General features: G+C 51.2%; 1 protein-coding gene across 4 annotated transcripts; it reads right to left on the reverse strand.

Annotated features, from left to right (window-relative positions):
• Positions 1-3,468: 3,468 nt before the first annotated feature.
• MIER2 (MIER family member 2) lies at positions 3,469-17,732 on the reverse strand. Of its 4 annotated transcripts, XM_035348358.1 has the most exons (14): positions 17,722-17,732; positions 16,895-17,023; positions 16,243-16,330; positions 15,532-15,683; positions 14,656-14,781; positions 13,869-13,992; positions 13,120-13,229; positions 12,383-12,452; positions 10,589-10,740; positions 9,753-9,834; positions 9,567-9,661; positions 8,637-8,764; positions 7,471-7,607; positions 3,469-6,643 (listed from the first exon to the last, which is right to left on the reverse strand). In XM_035348358.1, the coding sequence occupies exons 4-14, from the start codon at positions 15,673-15,675 to the stop codon at positions 6,168-6,170; spliced, it is 1,644 nt and encodes a 547-aa protein (XP_035204249.1). In that variant the 5' UTR covers positions 15,676-15,683; positions 16,243-16,330; positions 16,895-17,023; positions 17,722-17,732; the 3' UTR covers positions 3,469-6,167. The 4 variants fall into 4 exon arrangements, with proteins under 4 accessions (XP_035204249.1, XP_035204250.1, XP_035204251.1 ...); XM_035348359.1 differs by lacking the exon at positions 16,895-17,023 and having other exon boundaries at positions 17,722-17,726; XM_035348360.1 differs by lacking the exon at positions 17,722-17,732 and having other exon boundaries at positions 8,661-8,764; positions 16,895-17,670.
• Positions 17,733-19,010: the final 1,278 nt, after the last annotated feature.

A 19,010-nucleotide genomic window follows, 5' to 3' on the forward strand; every position in this document is an offset into this window, starting at 1 on the left:
CCCCCCGGCCCCGCCGCCCCTTGGCCCCTTCAGAGGGAGGAGGGAAGGAGCGAGGCCTCATGCGGGAGCAGCGCGTGTCCTGCCAGCCTCGGGCTCCTCTTCTGAGAAGTAAGAAGTGGAAAAAAAGGAAAAAATAAAAATCAGGGACTGGAAGAATGCAGCCGCAGAAATGTGCTGGCTGCTGCGGTGCTGCAGCCGCCTGCCTATGGCAAGGCCGATAAGGAGCTGACGCAGACGCGATGCCTACTGCAGGCAGGATGAGGCCTCGGGACGGCGGCGAGGGGCGGTGGGAAGCCAAGGAGCCGGCTCCAAACGCAGGGCACGGCACGAGTTCGTTTGGAGCCGTGATTTAACCGCTGAAACGCGCGGCGGGGTTTTCCCGTGCCTCAGACAGTGCCGGAGCAGGACGGGCTCCCAGCGCTGCCTGGGATGTGTCCGGAGCAGGGACGGGAGCAGAGGCTTGAGAGCTGGTCCCTGTGGTGAGGCCCTGCGGGAGTGGGGACAGCCACAGCCTGCCTGGCTGCTCCAGGCCTGGCTCTTGGTTAGGAACGGAAGGAAACATAAATAATACAGAAACCACCCAAATGATAGCTACTGGGCTGCTTTATTTAAGTGCGCCGTGAGCGGCCTGTGGAGAATCTCAAGGCTGTGGTTGGAAGCCAGCAGAGCTGGAAACCCTCTCGGGCTGCCCCGGGAGCTCAGGAGAGGAGCAGAGCCCCACAGCAGCCTCCTCCACTCCTGGCTGCCTCAGCCCGGCCCGGTCTGATCCTCTGGGCCACCCTGAACTGCCCCATTGCAGCCTCCTCCTGCTGTGGGTGCCCAGGGGCCCGGCACAGCTGGCAGGCAGCGTTTGCCCCCCAAATGCTGGGTGGGCTTTAAGAGCCCCAGGGCAGGAGAGGAGGGGATGCACGGGCAAGGTTTGACCACGGGGGCACCCAAACGGCTGCGTGGGGCTGGGGCAGGCAGGATACAGCCTGGTGGGGCTGCACACCCGAGGTGCCAGCCGGTGGCTCCACGCTGGCTCAGGGCAGAGCCGGGCCCTGATAAGCGGCCGCTTCCCGAGTGCGCAGCACGGGTGCTGCAGCAGGACTTTGCCCAGCATGGTGCCACGGCTGGCAGATGATGCCAGGCGGCGGCAGCCACAGGGAACCTCCCAGCCCCATGGGTCTGGTTCCCTGTGGCTCCTCTGCTGCCGGAGCACTGTGGCTGCAGCAGCCCCACACCAGCCTGGTGCTGCTGCCACAGGGGTTGGGGACCACCTGCAACCCCCACAGCTCAGCCCCGGGGAGCTGAGCCTGGCTGCTCCCCTGTGCTGCTGCCGCCATCACCCCTGCAGCGAGGAACCTGAAACGCTGTGGAAGCCTTTGGGGTGGTTTTGGTCCTACTTGAGTTGACCCCCTGGAAAGGTCACTGATGTCCCACCCCAGCCTTCCCCAGGGCATTCATGGGGTGAGCAAAGGGAAGGTGGCCTGGCCTGGGCGTGTGGCAGCAGTGTGCCGCTTGCTCCACCTGCGGACGATGCCCAGCTGACACGTGGCATCCAAAGTCCAGGCGGCGAAGCGGCTGCACCCACTGGGAGCAGTGGGGTGCTGGGCCGTGGGGCTCCCTGCCCTGGGGGCAGGACACAGCCATGGGCTGCGGGACATCTCCTGCAGCAGCGGGTGGGGATTTCTACACCACAGCCGTGGTCCATCCACCAGGGCAGCTGAGGTCTGCTCAGTCTTTTGGGTCTTCTTAATTTTCTTTCCACGGGCAGCAGTGATTGAGCTGCTCTTCTTCACAGTAATTAAAGATCAGGCTCTGGCTGGAGCTCCTAGTGGAGCCGTGTGTCATGCTGACTGTTCACCAGGGATTGTTCACAAAAACTAAGCAGGCACCTGCATCTCCCACCTGTCCCAGAGGTGTTCGCCCCAGCCCCTGGCTGGGAAGCTGTTCCCCGAAACTACTGGGTTGGGCAGCCCAGAGGAAACATGGAACACCATTTTTCCTGTTTTTGAAGGACATAAAAAAAAAAAAAAAAATAAAAGGCATGTCTGTGAAGCCACTGCTGTCACCAGCATGCACGCTCAAGCTCATGGCAGAAAGCAGGAACCTCTCCTGACAAGTCCAGAAACTTCAAGACAGTCTAAGTCTCTGTTTAGAAAATCAGACTTGCATGTGTTTGTTTTTGTAATAGATATGGGGTCAAATCTGACCCAGATCCAGAATTTCCAGGAGGGAGAAGCATTTCCGTAGGTCCCCACAGTCTTTCTGCTGACTCTTGCTCTCCTCACCCCGCTGCACGTGAGGGCTGCCAGGGCATGGAACCGCTGCTGCGCTCGAGGCTGCGCTGCCAGGAGGGTTGTGGCGCATGGGGTCTGCCAAGCAGAGTGGGGTGCGCCTCTGCTGCCAGCTCTCAGGGTGGTTTCCCTGCTGGGCAGGGGCTGTGAGCAGAGGAGACCGGAGGAGGAGAGAGTGCCAAGCCCCCTTCCCGCTCCAGGCCGTGGGACAGAAGAGCCAACGTTACCAGGCCTGGCATGGGCAGGGCAGCGCTGCAGGTGCCAGGGGGTCCCGGGGTCCCTCCCCAGCACTGCCTGTGCACCCAGGCTGGCTGTGGCTTCTGCCCACCTCCTGCTTCTGGTTTTGGAGCAATTGGTGCTGTCCACGGGGCTGACAGCAATGGGCACAGGAGCTGGGGAACAGTTTGAGAGGGTTCTGACAAAACAGAGGGGCTTTGTAGTGAGGAATGAGCCTTCCTGCAGAAACGCTTCCCTTGCCTCCAGGATGTTATTCCTGGCCGAGGCTGGTGAGACGCAGATGGACACCAGCCTCCCACCCCTGCCACCACGGGGCTGTCCCAGAGCTGCCATTTTCAGAGCCAGGGCACCTGTAAGAGCAGCAAACACCTCCCTCCCCTCCCCACTCAGCACTGGGAGGGTAAATTCAGCCAAGGAAGCTGGGCCTCCTCCCCATTTGTGAGGGCATCCCTGGTGTAGGCATGGGAAGGAAGGAGGGAAGCACCCTGTGCCTGCTGGAACAGGAGCACAGCCACCGAGCAGCTCACCCAGGCTCCTGCCATGGGAGCACTGCGCCACAGAGCTGGGGCCTGGCAAGGTGGGCTGGAGGCACTGGCACTCCCCCAGCCCCTGGTAAAGATGCTCCACGCTGAGCAGAATGAGCTGAGGTCACGAACAGGCTGAGCTCAGCTTCTGGAAGGCTGTGCTAGGACTGCTGGGCTCTGCCAGGCACAGTCGTGAATCACAGCACCTAAGACGTGGAACACAACCCCGCAGGGCTCTGGGCTCCGTCCCAGCCCACGCCTGCACCCCGGAGCGGTGCTCGGCCGCACACTCAGCCCTCGCCCATGGGGCACTGGAGCACTCGCTGGGGGCGGAGAGGAGATGGAGAAGGCTAGGACCCCCCACCTCTGCCACCCCAACGCGCAGGGCTGCGGCACCTCAGTCTCCAAAACCAAGACAGGTTTCTTGCTCACTTTCAAATTAGGTTTTTAATTAAATAAATAACGGCGAGGGGTCTTCAAGGCAGTATCACTTCACAGTGTAGGGCTTGGGGGTAGGGGAAAGAGTCCAGCATTGGGAGCGTCTCAAAGTGAATGTGCTTTGTAAGAAGGAAAAAGAAAACCCCAACAAAACCAAAATCAAACCTCCCCCAGTGACTCCCTGCCCTGCCCCAGCCCTTTTCACCCCTCTCCCTTACAGTTATGTGGGAAAAGCGCTGCGCTCACGTTGAAAGACCCCATGCGAATCTGTAAACAACACTGAATAATATAAATAAGAGACATTTCTGCCGCCTCCAGCCTCTCCTCTCCCTTCACTGGGGCTTGAAACAAACCAAAGAAAAATGGTTTCAGGAAAAACTAAGAACATTCTTGGCTGATGGAGAGGAGAAGCCAAGGCCTGACCCTCCCTGGGAGGGCTGCAGATGCTCTTGCCCTGCCACCTCTTCTCCTTCCAGCCAAGCAGCTTCCTCTCTCCCCCAGAAAAGGGGAATCACAGCCTGTGAAGTTCCACTATGGAGCGGGCACTTGTGTTTGCTTTCTGTTTCCAGCAGCTGGGAGCAGCCAGAGGCAAGACCTCCATTTTACAGCACGTTTCACAGAACAATGCCTGGCCACAAGAGCAGTGTCTGGAGCTCGGCACCTCCTAGCAGTGCTGGCTGGGGACCGAAACAAGCACCCACCCCGCCCACGTAGGCGAATGGATCTGGGGCCTGAAAGGGAGAGATGAGGTCTGATCCTAAGCTACCCCGTGAAGCTGTCTGGTGCTGTCTCCATGCCCCTGCTGCAGGAGTGAGCACTACCTCGCTGGGCCAGGTAAAAGGGAGTCCCAGGCTGATGCCTGTGGTCATCTTCCAAATCCACTGGCAGCAGAAGCAACCGCAGGATCACTGCCTGAAGACCTCTACCAAAATAAGCAAAAAGACTCAACCCAAACCCTTCCCAAGCACAGAAAATGGCTGGAGGAAGGGAACATCTGCATTAGAGCCCTGCCCAGCAAGTCAGCAGCGTTCCCAGCATGGAAAAAGGGAATGAAAACACGTGGACACAAGCCTCCTTACATGTGGACGAGCCCCAGACCTGGCACACAAGCGGGATGCAGACCAGCTCCGACTCAGCACACCCACAGATGCTCCGAGCCAGCACAGCTCTGCGCAGCCGCTGGCCGCTTCGGTGCCGACCCTCGTCACCTCCTCAAAATGCCATTGGCAGTAGAGACACACTTTTCTCTCAGAAGAGAGAGCTTTTTTGGCGATGTTTTAGAAGAACTGAGGCAGGTGGGAAGGGGCAGGGATGTGCTGGGACTGGCGTGCTCTCCTGCCTGCCTCTCGGCGCTAGCAGTAGTGTCCGACGCGGGGTGCCGAGGGAGCTGAGGTGCACGCAGTGTGCAGTGGTGGGGAGGACGCACGGCCCTGCTGTGGGTGACTCCAGGGAGACACGGGCTGGAAGCTCTCACCCTGCCAGGATGCACATCCTCGCCCTGTTGGCTGTCAGTGCTCAGGGAGGTCAGGCAACGGCTGCCCCTTACCGACACCTACCCAGTGGCAGCTGCTGCTTCTCCATTTCTGCCATTCTAGCTTCAGGCGCCCAACAGAGTGAGGGTCAACTCAGAGATCACCTTCTGGCCCTCTCTTCCTGCGTCCAGCTCCTCCTCCTTCCCCAGCTAGCAAATAGTTTGGAACAAGCTGAGAAGTTACAGAGGTTGCAGCTGCATTTCACCCTCCTGAAGTGCAGCAGGGCCAGAAACGATCGAGTTATTCACCGCCAAGAACAAAGGGGGCAGCACTGCAGCACTGAAGGACAGCATCACGTTGTGGGTCTAGCCACTGCCTTGACTCCCAGCACAAGATCTCCCCGGCCCAGTTCATTGCAGAGCACTACAAGGGAAGGCAGGATGGGCTTTAGCATGCACAACACTGCTGCACCACCCAGCACCCCTTTCCAAGACGTGAAGCTTCAGCCAAAGGACTGGAACAGGCAACATCCCAGCTGGAGCTGGCAGCAGTGTGGGCAGAGAGCAACGCACAGCCCCAGGAGGTTTGAACACAGGACTGCGAGTGCCTGTTACGGTCCTCAGCTCAGGAGCGCAGGATAGCTGTGAGAAGGGGAACGGGGAGAACGGCTGCTATTGCAGCACACTGTGTGGGTGAACAGCCATGACTCCTCACCTTCCTTTGGCATCGCCATGCTCATCTCTGCTGGTGAGCAGCCCTCCAGCCTGGGCAGACTGTGCTCCATGCTGATTTCCTAAGCTCTCAGACCTCCAGACTGCATCCTCTGTCCCAGCCCCAAAGTGCCTGTGATACATCCCTGTTCTCAACACATTTTTGCACTCAGACTGTCCCACTGGAGCCAGAGGACACCTCCCTGGTCCTGGGGGCAGGGACTCTCCCAACAGCCTGGCAAGACCTGGGGTGACACGGTCAACAAAATGGGGGGTCATGGGCCTCCCTGGCACTCAAGCTGGCCACCAGCTTTGTGTGATCATGTTGGAACACGCTGGAGCAGAAACGTGTTTGGTTTCACTGTAGCCTTGGATCAAGGAGGATGGAAAGACGGATTCTGACCAACAGCTCCATCCTGTCCCTAGAGAACAGTGGAAGTTCCAGGATTTCACTCAGTCAGGTCGAAGTCCTTGGTGGATTTGTGACAGGTTTGTGACTGGAGACTCTCACTGTGACAAGGGCTCTGACCGAGCCACGGGTGCTGGGCAGGCCTGATGAGCAGTCAGAAAACTATTTACATCTCCAATGCCAATGAGGCCAAAATCTGTGACCGATAAGGACACTTGCGCAGGGGCCACCACTGCCTCTGGGTCTCTGTCCAAATCCACAGGGCCAGCAATTAAAGGTAAGTCCTCATTAATGTCTGCAGGGAGAGTGAAGTCCATGGTTATCGTCTCACCAGAGCTTTGCAACGTCTCCTGCTTCTCTGCTAGTCCTGGTCCTGCCGGTGGCAAAGCATAGAGCCCTGTGTCGGAGGGGGTGACAGTATGCCGTGTGCAGGAAGCCAAGAGCGTGCCTGATGAGGTCTCCTCAGCGGGGTCGAAGGAACAATTTGTCTCCGAAGGAGTACTGCACTCATAGCCCTGCCCCGACTCGCTCATGCTGCCCAGGCTGCAGGCTGTGCTCTCCACGCTCAGAGGCTCTGCGCACCACAGAGGAGGGGAGTGTACGGACGATGGACAGACAGGGAGGAAGAAAGGGTGGGAGGCAGCAAGTGAAATAAAACTAGAGTGAGTCCATAACATATGAAAACCAGAATCCAGCTCAATCCCACCTCACCAGAACAGTATTTGTTTGATGGCAAAGATGATTCTTTATTATAGCAACCAAAAATCCTGACAGCATCTACCAAAGAAAGGCAAGATGCAGACAGCAGTTAGGAGGCCACCAGTGTTTCTATGGAAATTCAGGGAAATCTCAAAAGAGATTCTGAGATGAACCCAATCCTAAATCCCGTCCCCTCAAGCGTACATCCCCTGGCAGGTGCTAACACAAAGCCCTTGTCCCATTTCGGGCTCTCTGTGAGTCTTCTTACAGCCAGCTCTCTCTGAGGGCAGTTAACAGGCACAGCCTGACTTCTGGTGCTTTAAATCCACCTCTGGAGGACATGCCAGTGTCCACTCTAATTAAGACAGGTGCACTGGAAGCAACTGCCTGCCTCCAGTACCCAAAGTTCGCACAAATTCTCTTGCTTTGGGAATGACTCAGGCCATCCCTGCACATCTGAAGCTGGACCAACTCTAATGGAGCCGGTACTGATCAACATAGGACAGCCAAACCTCCTTTACCTACACCACACTCTGCCCAGGGCTGGCGTTTGACTCAGGGCAGAAAGTGAGCACACCGGCAAGGTGCAGGGAGAAGAGCAGCAGCTGGGTAACAACAGCAGGAGAAAGGCAAAGGAGGGTCTGTGCTGCTGAGGGAGGGAGGGGAGCTGTCCCCATGGCAGACAGAAGAGAAGGCAGTTACCTGTGCTCTCAATTGTGAGCTGATCTTGGCCAAAGTGAGAGTCCAGGCAGCTAGTGGCAGAGGGAATCGGTGGAGAGCTCCGAGAACGACTGGCATTTTCTACCTCACCCCCATCCAAGTCATTGTCGGTGTAATCCCTGTGGGGAAAGACAGACAGAACAGTAACCAGTGCAGAAAGATGTAGGCAGGAGAAACAGTGACTGGGAGTAAAACCCACCAACAAATAAAGCAGCAGGGGTGTAGAGGCCTCACAAGGAGGAACGTCCATACCTCCTCAGTCTACAGAGCCCAGTTTAGGTCTGCACTGAGGCACCCACGGTTAAGGCAGGGTGCCTGAGACCAGCCCACGTTAAACCAGAATGGGCTGTGTAGCTTCCCAGACACAGAGCTCTGCTCCCTGGCTCTCTGAGTCTCAGCCTCTTCCATAACAAAATAAATGGCCAAATACTCTCCCCAGGGAGCAGCCAGCTTCACAGAATGTTTGCACTGGGTTGTGACAATGTCAGCATGCCAGCTAAGAGCAAGAGACAAAAAAAATATTTTCTACCATGGGAAAATTTGAGATTTCAGATATTTTCCTGTCTTGAGTCAGAAGAAAAAAAAGCTAAGACTTATTTCAAGCTCTAACATCTACTATTTTTAATTGATTCAACTTAAATATTTCATTTTGACCTTTTAAAACATTTAAGTTGCAACCTTTTTGAAAAGTATTTGCTGTAATTAACATATATCTCAAAGTGAAGAATTTGCCTCAAAGGTTATTTGCAGGGAAATAAATTAATTCTCCTCCTATAATCAGAAATGGGGTATTTTTGTATGTAAAAAAAAAATCCCTTCCCAAAATTGTGTCCAACTGAATTACTTCTTGAGATCAGCCCTGAATCCCTGACCATAACCTTAATCTTTCTTGTGAATGAATTTATCTGAAAGAAAACACTATTTTCTGACACAAGAAAGTCCACATCCGAGCAAATAACTGTTTAACTGTTCCCTCCCACACTAACAGTGCGTTATGGTCTGGGAACACCCAATGCATCTCTGCATGCTCCCACCCAAGAAACCTTCTAGAGCAGAAAGCGCCGCCTTTAAAGTAGAGGGGCTTTGCAGCCAGGATCTTCACAGGGAGGTTAATATTACTAATTTTAGTGTGAGAATATTCCACGCACGTGGCTCCAGGGTGGAGGACGTACTTCTTCCTTCCTAAACGAGTCTGCTGAGTGAAGTAGTCATAGCGCTCTGACTTTTTCCACATATAGTAATACTCCACGCACTCGCCCACTGACCGGGTGCGGACCTGAGGAGAAACACCACAGTCAGAATGCCACACATCCAGACGTGCTTCGTGAAGCAAGGGTTATTCACCCGTTTTATCAGCACAGCAAGTTAAGTGCATTACAGCGATTTACATTGCTATGGACTCATCTGCACTACAGAACAGAAGCAGATACCGAGATTTCCAAGGCGGTAATCGGCCAGAGAAGTAACTCCCCATGGTGCACAATTGTTCTCGCAGACCCCAGTGTGGGTTCACACACAGTACATTCATGCAGGACCTTCCTGCACTTCCAGCAGCACACTTAACACCAAGAGAGCAAACCTGCATCCATTTTCACTGGCCAGTGTCAACATGCCCACAGTGAATCAGTGGTAGGACTGGACTCTCTGGTTCTGCCAACTCCCAGCATAGCAGCATATGTCCTGGGGCCCAGTTTTCCCTACAACAGGATCTTTCATTCTAGAGGACCCCAGGGGACTTTACAAAACATCCACATGCTCAACTCACTCATTCACAGAAGTACTGCAAGGGCTGAGAGTTTGGAAAGAACTTTTGAGACTCCAGAAAGGGCTAATCAGTAATTAACTGACATCACTCATGCAGGTCAGTGTTGTTTGTGACTTCTCACACCTGGAAAATAAGGCAGAGCAGGGCAGTGAACAGCCCATCACCTGCTAGCATGAGTCAACACAAAGCCTGGGATTGGAACTCAGCAGTCCTGAACTTCCTGCATCAGCCAAGGCTCAAAATACACTTCTGGTGCAAATGCACCTGCCTTGTTCCCTTTGTCTTAGTGTGATGCAGGGGTGAACATTCTTACCTTGTTTGCTTGGATAAGATGAAAGTTTTTCCCATGGACCCTGAAGCCATGTTCAAAATTTCTACATTCTTCCTCGCTCCAGGCACAAAGCTCATCTACAGCAGAAAGAGGAATTGGAGGAAGCATACAGAATCTGGAAGAGTTACACGTGCCTCGGCGTTTGGAGTGGAATCCAGGGGTTCTCACCTCTGATAACCTTCACATTGAACCGTAACCTCCGTAATGCCTCTTCTGCATTGAAATTGCATTTAACCAGTTCATACAATGCCTAGGAAACAAAAGAAAGTGACTGACAACAACACACCACAAGCAGACCTCTGCATGACTCATGTTTGTCTTGTGAAACTTATTTTTCCCAGGAGCCACTTTTCCGCTAACCCTAGCGTGGCAGCCAGCATACATCATTCAAATTTTCACAGAACTGCATTACAAACCCTAGGAATGAAAAGATGCAGTTCCACCAGCAATTCTAGGGATTACAGGTGTGCTCCCATGTTTCTGCAGATACTGGGCTTATTGTGAGAATCTAGCGTGCCTACCTTAGAGGAAACACAACCGCTCTGGTTTCTTAGTTAAATGTTTGATCTTCTGCTGCCTTCAAAAGACGACAGAATTTTATAGAGAACAGATCCAAAATTGTCCTGCTGCAAGCTCTGTCTCAGATTTTGGGACACCAAGAGAATACAGTCAAAACTAACTATTCTCTACCTGCCCTGCCTGTTACACATTTTCCACAAGCATCCACAGATGCCTTCCACAAGCTGCTTTAGAAGGAAAGTACTAAGCTAGGCAGGTCTGTGGTCTGATCCACTGCAGCCATTTCCTGTCTTCCCAAAAGCAGAGTGAAGACCCTCCTAAGACTCCATCTGGGAGGCACTCTCACTTATCCATGAAGCAGGAACAGAGGATCACAGGAGGTAGGTCCCAGTCTCTTTTCAAGTGGGTCTCATTCAAGATCTCTGAAGGAAACGCTGCACTACTATGCCAGTATCGTTCTAATATCTCTGGCTGCAAGATTTTACCTGTTCATTGTCCTTCACCATCTCTCCTTCTGGCAGGCTGCTGCTAGACAGCTCATCCCACCGCCGCTTCACTGCACAATATAGGAACTCTTCAACCTCTCTCTCAGGAAGGATGTTTGGGTCCCAAAGCAGCTGATCTTCATTTTCGTAGGCTAAAAAAAAAAAAAAAAAAAAAAAAAAAAAAAAAACTAATCAGAGAATCCCACTGCTTTTAAGGAATGGTCTGCGTGTCTAAGCATGGCAGAGGCAGAAGAAGGGAGAACATCTTTGCTTGGACTCCTAACCTGGCACTAGAGATGACAACCATCTGTGAAGGTGCTGCATTTTCCCCTCCTTATTTTGGAGGCAGATGAGCTTACTACTGCTTACACCTCTTCTAGAGCCCTAGGCACAGGCTCGTCTGGTTTCCGCTTCTTCAGAAGGGTTGGCTGACAAGTTTTTTGTTACCATGTTCTCAAAGGCTGTTGCTTTGATTCATTAATCATGGCAACTTAAAAACCCTATATTCTAAGGTGTCTTTTCCCACACACAGTAAACAAAAGGACTAGGAAGCAAAGGCAGCTTTGAGCTACAAGCCTGGCCTAGGCTCAAGACCCTCTCTGTCCTAAGCACAAAACTAAACACATGCAAGGCTGTAATGCTCCTCTGTGAGGTGCTTCACCTACACAAAATAGCAACAGCACACCGCAACACTGAGTGGTTCTTGCCCCTTTCAGCTTTCAAGGCTCTCGGTCCATGAGAACAAAGCACACAACCATGCAGATAGAGGGTTAAGTAAAATAGCAGCACAGAGGAAAGACAGAAGAGATTCTGCAATAAATCAGAAATACAGTGATTTTTCTATTCAGATAACCATGGAATGGCTTGGGTTGGAAGGGACCCTAAAGAGCACCTAACTCCAACCTCCCTGACACAGGGAGGTTATAGGGGGGGGATCATAAAAACATGAGCACCCCATGCAAATTACTTGTTCATGTGTTTCTACAGGGAAAGCAACCCACTCTCTTGCCACATAAAATCGGGTCAGAGGAAGTACAGACAGGGAATAGAAGACCACCATCTAGATCTACTGCAAATTTCCTCTCATTTTGCACTGATGCAAATGTACAGGCTACAGGACACAGACACTAAATCTATGGTCTTCAGTACAGAAGGCTGAGAGCATCATAAACTTCCTGATTAAGTAACAGTAAAAAGTTCTGAGAACTACAGCAAGTAAATCCAAAATGGTACCTGCAAAACTGATAGCTTTTATGTTTTTAAATCATTTGCTTAGTCTGCTAGGTTAAAAGAACTAGGGAGGAAATTAGTCATTTTTAAAGAGGTGGTTTTCTGTTAGCGATCTTCTTCAGAAGTTCAATGAGCTGCTGCTAGTATTACACTAGATATTAGACAATCTGCAAATCAAGGCAACTCTATCTACTCTGCAGACATGCTATCAAATTGGAAACTGATTAGTTCTAGGGAGTACTAAATGATGATAACTCTTGCTACTTCAGGAATATGACAGAGAAAAATAAATTACAGCATCTCCCTCTTTGGCTACAGCACAGCCCCCTTCCTCCAGACCTGTCATCCTACCAAGCCAGTTTTCACTGGGGGTCTGTAGCTGTATTCAGCCAAATTCAGATAAGCTAGTTTAAAAGCTAGCTCAGGTACAGCTGTAAATTTTGATGTCATTACTGAGAGGTGCTAAGCCTAGACATACAGAGCAGAACTGGAGAACTGAGCCCTTCAAATGGCCAGGCCAGCAGCCCTACATCCAAACAAGATATGTAAAGCAAGTTGCCTTACCTTTTTCACTGTGCCTGTTCAAGTGGAGGATGGGAACAGTGGCTTGGTACTGAGGTCCAACCATGATCTCCTGTAACACCATCACAGAGGTCAGTAAATCAAAATGGAACACGCTCCATATAGGCAATGAAGTGTACTGCATGATTTAAGGGCTATGACACCACGAGGCCAACATACATCAATAGTCCCCAGTGTCACCATTACTTCTAGGGAGCCTTGACTTACTTTATAGGGTAACTAGAAAGATTTACAACCAACCAGATCATACTTTAGGGACCTTAGGTATTTACATAGTTTTAATGTTAAAGATATATAGCAAATAGCTAGAGCTGGAGATAAAAGGAATGCTAAAGGTCTCCTGCAACCTTCATAACCAGGATGAATTTGGAAGTCTGCTCCTCTCTTTCACATGATGGCTCCCCCTCAGTAAAACCCACTGGGAATATCGCACAGCACTTCACTGTTATAGGGCTATGGATTGCAGTTCTGATTTACAAAGGCAACCATAGCATTTTCCTTATCTGAAGCAGAAAATAGTTTCAGATGCAGATTTCAAGGTCACAAAAAATACACTTTGCAACCCATGTCTGCCACTGCCTTCCACAAAATGTAAGACTGAGCAAAAGGAAGATAAAGAAAACTTATTGGAGAAATACCACAGTGCTTTAGTGTCATGCTTTCCTCAAATTCAGGCCCATTGCCTCAGCTCCCCTTCTGGATGCACTCTGATCATTTACCTTCTTACACTCGTTGGATGGGATGGAGTCCTCCTCTGAATCCTCAGCCATGGAGGAAGCACATGGAGATGAACAGGGCTCTTTGTCTTCATCAGCAAGAAAGTTGTTTGCTTTGTGGGAAAGGAAGGGATCTGTATTTATGAAATGGTTTATTACTACTGCTCTATGTTCCCTCCCCTTCCCTTTATTTTCTGTCTTAAAGTTACTTTCAGCATGGTCCTCAATGACTACTTACCCATATTTCCATTTTCTGCTTTTAAATAAGACAATTTGCACACTTGCCACACAGGTGGTGCCAACCAACCTGGAGAACTCCCTCATTTTGCAAGACAGCAGAAGGAATTAGACCACTTTATACCAAGTCTCCCACGCGCTTTGGTTTCCTGCACATTCTGATATTTAGGAACTGCCGCAATGTATCACTACCACTAGTGCTACTGAATGTATTCACTTGTAGAGGTGTCAGATTGTAATTACAACAGGCAGTAAAACAGTTCTCACTGTACCAATGTTATGAGTTACAGCTAAAGACAATTTTCTCCTGCTCCCCTTGCTCATCTATACTCCATCATGTCCTAAACGGTGCCTGGTGAACCCACTGGCACTCAGGTTTATTTACAGTCCCAGAAAGAATGTGGGAAAAATATAACTCAGGAAATTTAGTGACAAAGTAAATAAATATGTCTCTGTCCTACCCTGCACAAAGTATCTAAGTACAAAACAATTACTTAGAAATTAGCAACACATACAGCCAGGCTGGTTTGGGAATAGGTCTGACGCATCATGGGATGTGACGGATGGAGTCAGATCATCAGCTGAAGACTGTGTCTCCTCCTCTTCTTCCCCTGAAAGCAAATCCTTCGCTATTTGTTCCTTTTAACAACAACAAGAAAGTGAAAAATATTTTAAATTAAAAAAAAAAAAAAAAAAAACAGGGGGTGGGGGTGTGTGAGGCCTACAGTAAAACATTTCTGGCCAAGGGCAGCCACATCACAGTCCTCCTCACCCTCCCACAGCTTCCTCAAAGGCAGATTCTGCCTTGCACTCCCTGCCACCCCTGGATTATTCTCCCTAGAAGCACTTCTATAAGCATCAAGAGGAGAATGGCTTCCTATGGAAGCCAGAGAGAGGAGGATCAAGATGCTATTTCTGTAGACTGCCCCCCAGAGTACAGAGCTCAGAGTTCCCATAAGGAAACAACTTTCTACATCAGCTGGCTCAGAAGGAAGATACAAACCTTCCCTGACCATCCACAGACCCACCTACGTGCAAAGAATCGTTACCTACGTTCCATGAAGGGTGTTTACCGTGTTCTTTTCAAAACAGCTGCCCTTCCCCCAGTCTTGTCTATTCCCTGCACATTCACATTTCTGCCTCCGGTGCTCCTTGCTGGAGCACCAGAACCAGGCAGGCCCCTTCCCTGGCGTTCGCCAAGCTCCACCTGAGGAGAGCTACTAGACACCTGAAGCTCTCCGCCAGCACAGCACCCTACAGTGCAGACTAAAAGCACACACCAGAGCTGACAGCTGCTCTTACCTTATCCAGAGTCATATCTGGGAGATTTGGAGTAATATCATTGCTCTCACTGTCCTGCTCTGAGATGGGATCAGATGCCTCATAGCCGTAAAGTGCAAGCAGCTCCTCAAATGGCATTTCACTGTTCTGAGCAAGAGGAAGACAAAGCTTCATCAGGAATGGAACAATCACTGAGTACAACAGCAGCTGCAGTGAACACACGCAGAGGCAGTCAAAGCAGATCTGCTCTTCTGGGTGCTCTGAATGCCTCGGGTAGTGCTGCGCAATGAAGGAGACATGTCCACCAGGACCCACCACAACCTGGTCTTAAAGGTATGGACAAGCCAGGTACTTCTACCCCAAAACAATACAGTCAAGGGTATTCTTATAATATGTTTATTTTTATACTAGGTTTCATGCTAGTGAAGAGATGCCAAAGAGCAGAACTGTATTTATACAGAAGGGATGCAGCAAGTCACTGTATTATTCTTGTGCCAGACCAGAAGAGACAATCTGTGAGGAAGGACACGCTTTGTGTTCCTCTGAGGGCTCCCCAGGGATATCCACTGGAGGACCACATCCCATCATCTCTGCGGAATGGACATCACCCATCAGCTGATGGCTCTTCAGCAAGGTGGGTGAAAGAAGTCCACGTGGTCAGAGCAGCTACCTGGCAGACAAAGTCTCCAAAATTTACTGCTGTCACCGGCTGGCAAACCAATTATTTGCTGCCCAAATTTAAACCTAAGACCTGTTGATGGGTGGACCTAAACACAGCACACAGCCATCAGAGCAAGCAAGACACAGTTTCTCACAAAGATCCACGGTACCAGCACTGTCAAAGAAAACAAGAAAATCCAGCAGGTAATTTTGTTTCCCCTCCCCTCCCGCCTTTACCTGAGAGGCACTGAAACTCTTCTCCAGCTCTTCTAAGGATTTCTGTTTCTCCTGAGTATCTTCATCTTCTTCCCTTTCCTCCCGTACACCATAGTTCTGCGAAAGGATCTCTGCCAGGTTCAGTCGGTGATCAGCTGAGCCCATTGACACAACTGCAGGGATTAGAAGAAGTTGGGTACTGGATCATCCTGAACCAAATCCCTAGATGTGACAAAGCTCAGGACAACCCATCCTTGTGCATATGGGGCCGTGATAAGGCAGCGGAAGGGATTAGGCAGAAAGGAGTGAGACGGGCTGGGAAGCACAACCAGCAGAAGTCATTCCGTGAGCACTGCACAGCAAAGCCTGGCTCCTACACATCCAAGCCTCATGACTGACTGAAAGATGTATCTGAAGGTTTTCTGAGTATTTATTGTTCCCCACCCCAGCTGGATTCCCTGATATCATAACATCCGAATGCACACTGCAGCCTTCTCCTCACTTGAGGCACTTTTAGGATAATTACTATTTATTGGGAGAACCAGCAGACAGACACTTCTGAGAGCTTTGGCATTTTTAAGACGTTCCTCGCCTGTCAAGTGTGATTGGAATCACCCAACAGGTTCCAAAGAAGTTGGAAGGAGAAGGGGAGGGAACGGACAGACTGAGCACAGGAGCCTCATTTCCTATGGCAACCAGGCCAACAAACAGAAGCACCAACTGTGGCTTTACCTGCTGCACTCTGAAGGCCAGGCTCTCCAGGACATAGGCTGTGGGCTGGGTATGGCACCACCCTCGGGCTCTGCCTGCCCACCGAAGCCTTCAAGAAAAGAGAAAAACATGGTTGAGACAACTCTCTGTTTTTAAAGTGTAACGTACCTCCAGCCACTTAACCCCTCCAGCAAATTCAATTAGTTTAATTTCAAAGCAAAAGTTACTAAACCCACACAGGGTAGCACTGGAAACCACCATGCAAAAGAGCTCTAGCCAGGTGTATTTAAAAGCTCTCCCACGGCTCCTCTCTTCGGGGGGTTCATCACCTTCCCCTCAGTCTCTAAGTGCCTGTGGCAGCATTTCCAGTTTACCTTCAGCTTTCCACTAATAATTTATCCCTTCACCAGTTTAAGACCGCAGGTCTTTATGGCTTACAGCTTACTTAAAAGGAGGATTCGGACCCTAAGCCATCATTCTAAGCTCACCCACGCTTGTTTGAACACAGCATTTTTATCAACGGCACACGAGCTGCCCCCAGCACCTCGCTGCATTCAGGAGGCTCAGAGGGGTCAGCAAGGAAATTCAGAGCTGAGCGGGCAGCGAGGGGGTTTGGAAGTGGCAGAGGTGAGGTGGAAAGAGGATGAGACAGGTAGACACCGAGAAGAGGCACCTGCTTTCTGGCATTCAGTGCTCGGTCAGAAGTTTAGGCAGCAACATGGGCTGAGGCCTGGACAACAAGGCCGAACATCTGCAGCTCCTTGGGCTGATGCACCTGGAAATGCTGTTCATCAAGTTCAGCCTAGGTAGGGAGCAAGGAGGTAATTAGGCAATGCCTTTGAGCTGACTGAGAGCCTCTGACTGCAGCAGGAACTCAGAGCGTCAGTCCCCCAGTCAGCAGTGACACCTCCTCACGGCCCTCAGCCATCTCCCACTGGTCCCCACTCAGGCAGGGGGAGCCAGGACATCCTCAGCGCTTCAAGCACAAGGCTCTAAGAACTCAAGGAAATACAGCACAGGTTCAAATCAAAACGGATCCTCTAGCAATAGAGCAAGGTATACACCAAAAAAGCCACCTCACACTTTGGGCTCTGAATTAGTGCCTTCAGGTGTTTAACAGCACATTGCAAATTCTGTAACAACTACAGAGCCGGTTATTTTCTAGATGTAATTACTGCCACGATGACAGTCAGTCTGGAAGGCATCAGAAGATGCTCCCACATGAGAGAAAGACAGAGAGAAGGAGAGAGGGCAAGGATCTTGAAAGCGGACATGGAATTCTTGCTCCTTCCTCTACCAAAACGTTGAAGAGATGCCTCCAGTCCCAGCCGAAGCATGCTGCAATTCTCTGTCCCCGGTGCCTGGTCATTAGCAGCAGGACAGCCCCACTGAAGACCACCTTGTCTGGCTGCAGACGGAGCCCAACAGCCACACAAGCCAAGAAGAGAAGGGAGGAGTTCGTGGCTAACGAAAGATGAGGACGGAAAGGGCTCGGCCAACCTCCACCATGGGGACGGCCACACCAGATGGATTCCTACCTCAGGAGGCGTCAGCATCTCTCTGCTGGGCCCTGCTGGGATGTGACCACGTGCAAAACCCTCTTGGAGAAATCCTCCCAAGCAAATAATCCCAGTTTCATGAAAAGGGCATGGGTGTGGATTACACTCCCTCCCTTTTGCCTCGAGTGATCTGCAGAGCTCTTCCCTGAGACCACGATCGATGCATTGATCACGCCTCCTTCATGCGAGGATCGATACGGAGCTGCATGCTAAGGATTTGGAAAAGGAAGACTGAAATTGTCAGCAGTGGAAGGGCTGGCTTGAGAAGATGTCAAGAATACCTTGGAAATTATGAGATCTTGTATGAAAGATCAGTGCTGGAACGAGGACTAACAGCCAGTACGCCGGGATGACAAGCCCCTAACTACTCATGAGTTTACCCCAGAGCAGTAACACAGCATTAGGGCAAGTGGGAACTGCTGAGAGGCACCACAAAACCATAAGCACTGCTGTTTGGACTGAGAAAAGAAGAAACAAGTGGCAGACAGAGCCAGCGGCCCACTTGTACACCCAAATTTAAACATGCGTGACACTGAACCAACCCCCGTATCATTCACAAAGCCAGAAGACCACAAACGCACGGACAAGTCAGAGGAACGGGGGAAAGACAAGAGCACTGCACGCGTCGGAAAGACAGCAGGAGCACTGAGGAGGCGTTACCAGGTGTCCCCAGACCACGAAGGGCTCTCAGATGAGGTACGGATGGCGTCACCTACTGCTGGGGACGGTTCCACCCCCGTGAGAGTTCACAGCGGTGAACTCCACTGCCTGGAGGGTGCCCCACGATGCTGGAGAGCAGCGCCTACACATCCACGGGCCACGTAGCCTTGGGGAGCAGACACGCGTTCCCTGCAGCTGCTTTCCTTCTGCTGATCTCTGCTCCTCATGCACCAGCACAACTTCCCTCTCCCAGAAGTTACACCGACGTTGGCCAGTTACCCGCTCTCGTCTTTGCATTTTTGGGTGACTTCAGCTCTCCCTTCTCAATTCTGGACCCAAGCTTTTGAGCACAGGAGCCACAGTGACAGCCATGCCTCAGACAGCGCTGCAGAGGAAGGGCCTGAGCTTCTCGCACAGAACAGGCTGTGTTCCAGCGCAGCGCTGACTGCAATCGTCCCAGCCCTGCCACATGAAGCCCTCCAGGCTGAAGCAGATCTCGAAAGAAAGTGAGGAAGAAGAGAGAAGGTTTCCTTTCCCAGCCTTCCGATTTTAACAGCTAAAGCGATTTCC

Source organism: Oxyura jamaicensis, chromosome 28, assembly GCF_011077185.1.
Source record: "Oxyura jamaicensis isolate SHBP4307 breed ruddy duck chromosome 28, BPBGC_Ojam_1.0, whole genome shotgun sequence".
Classification (NCBI taxonomy): domain Eukaryota; kingdom Metazoa; phylum Chordata; class Aves; order Anseriformes; family Anatidae; genus Oxyura; species Oxyura jamaicensis.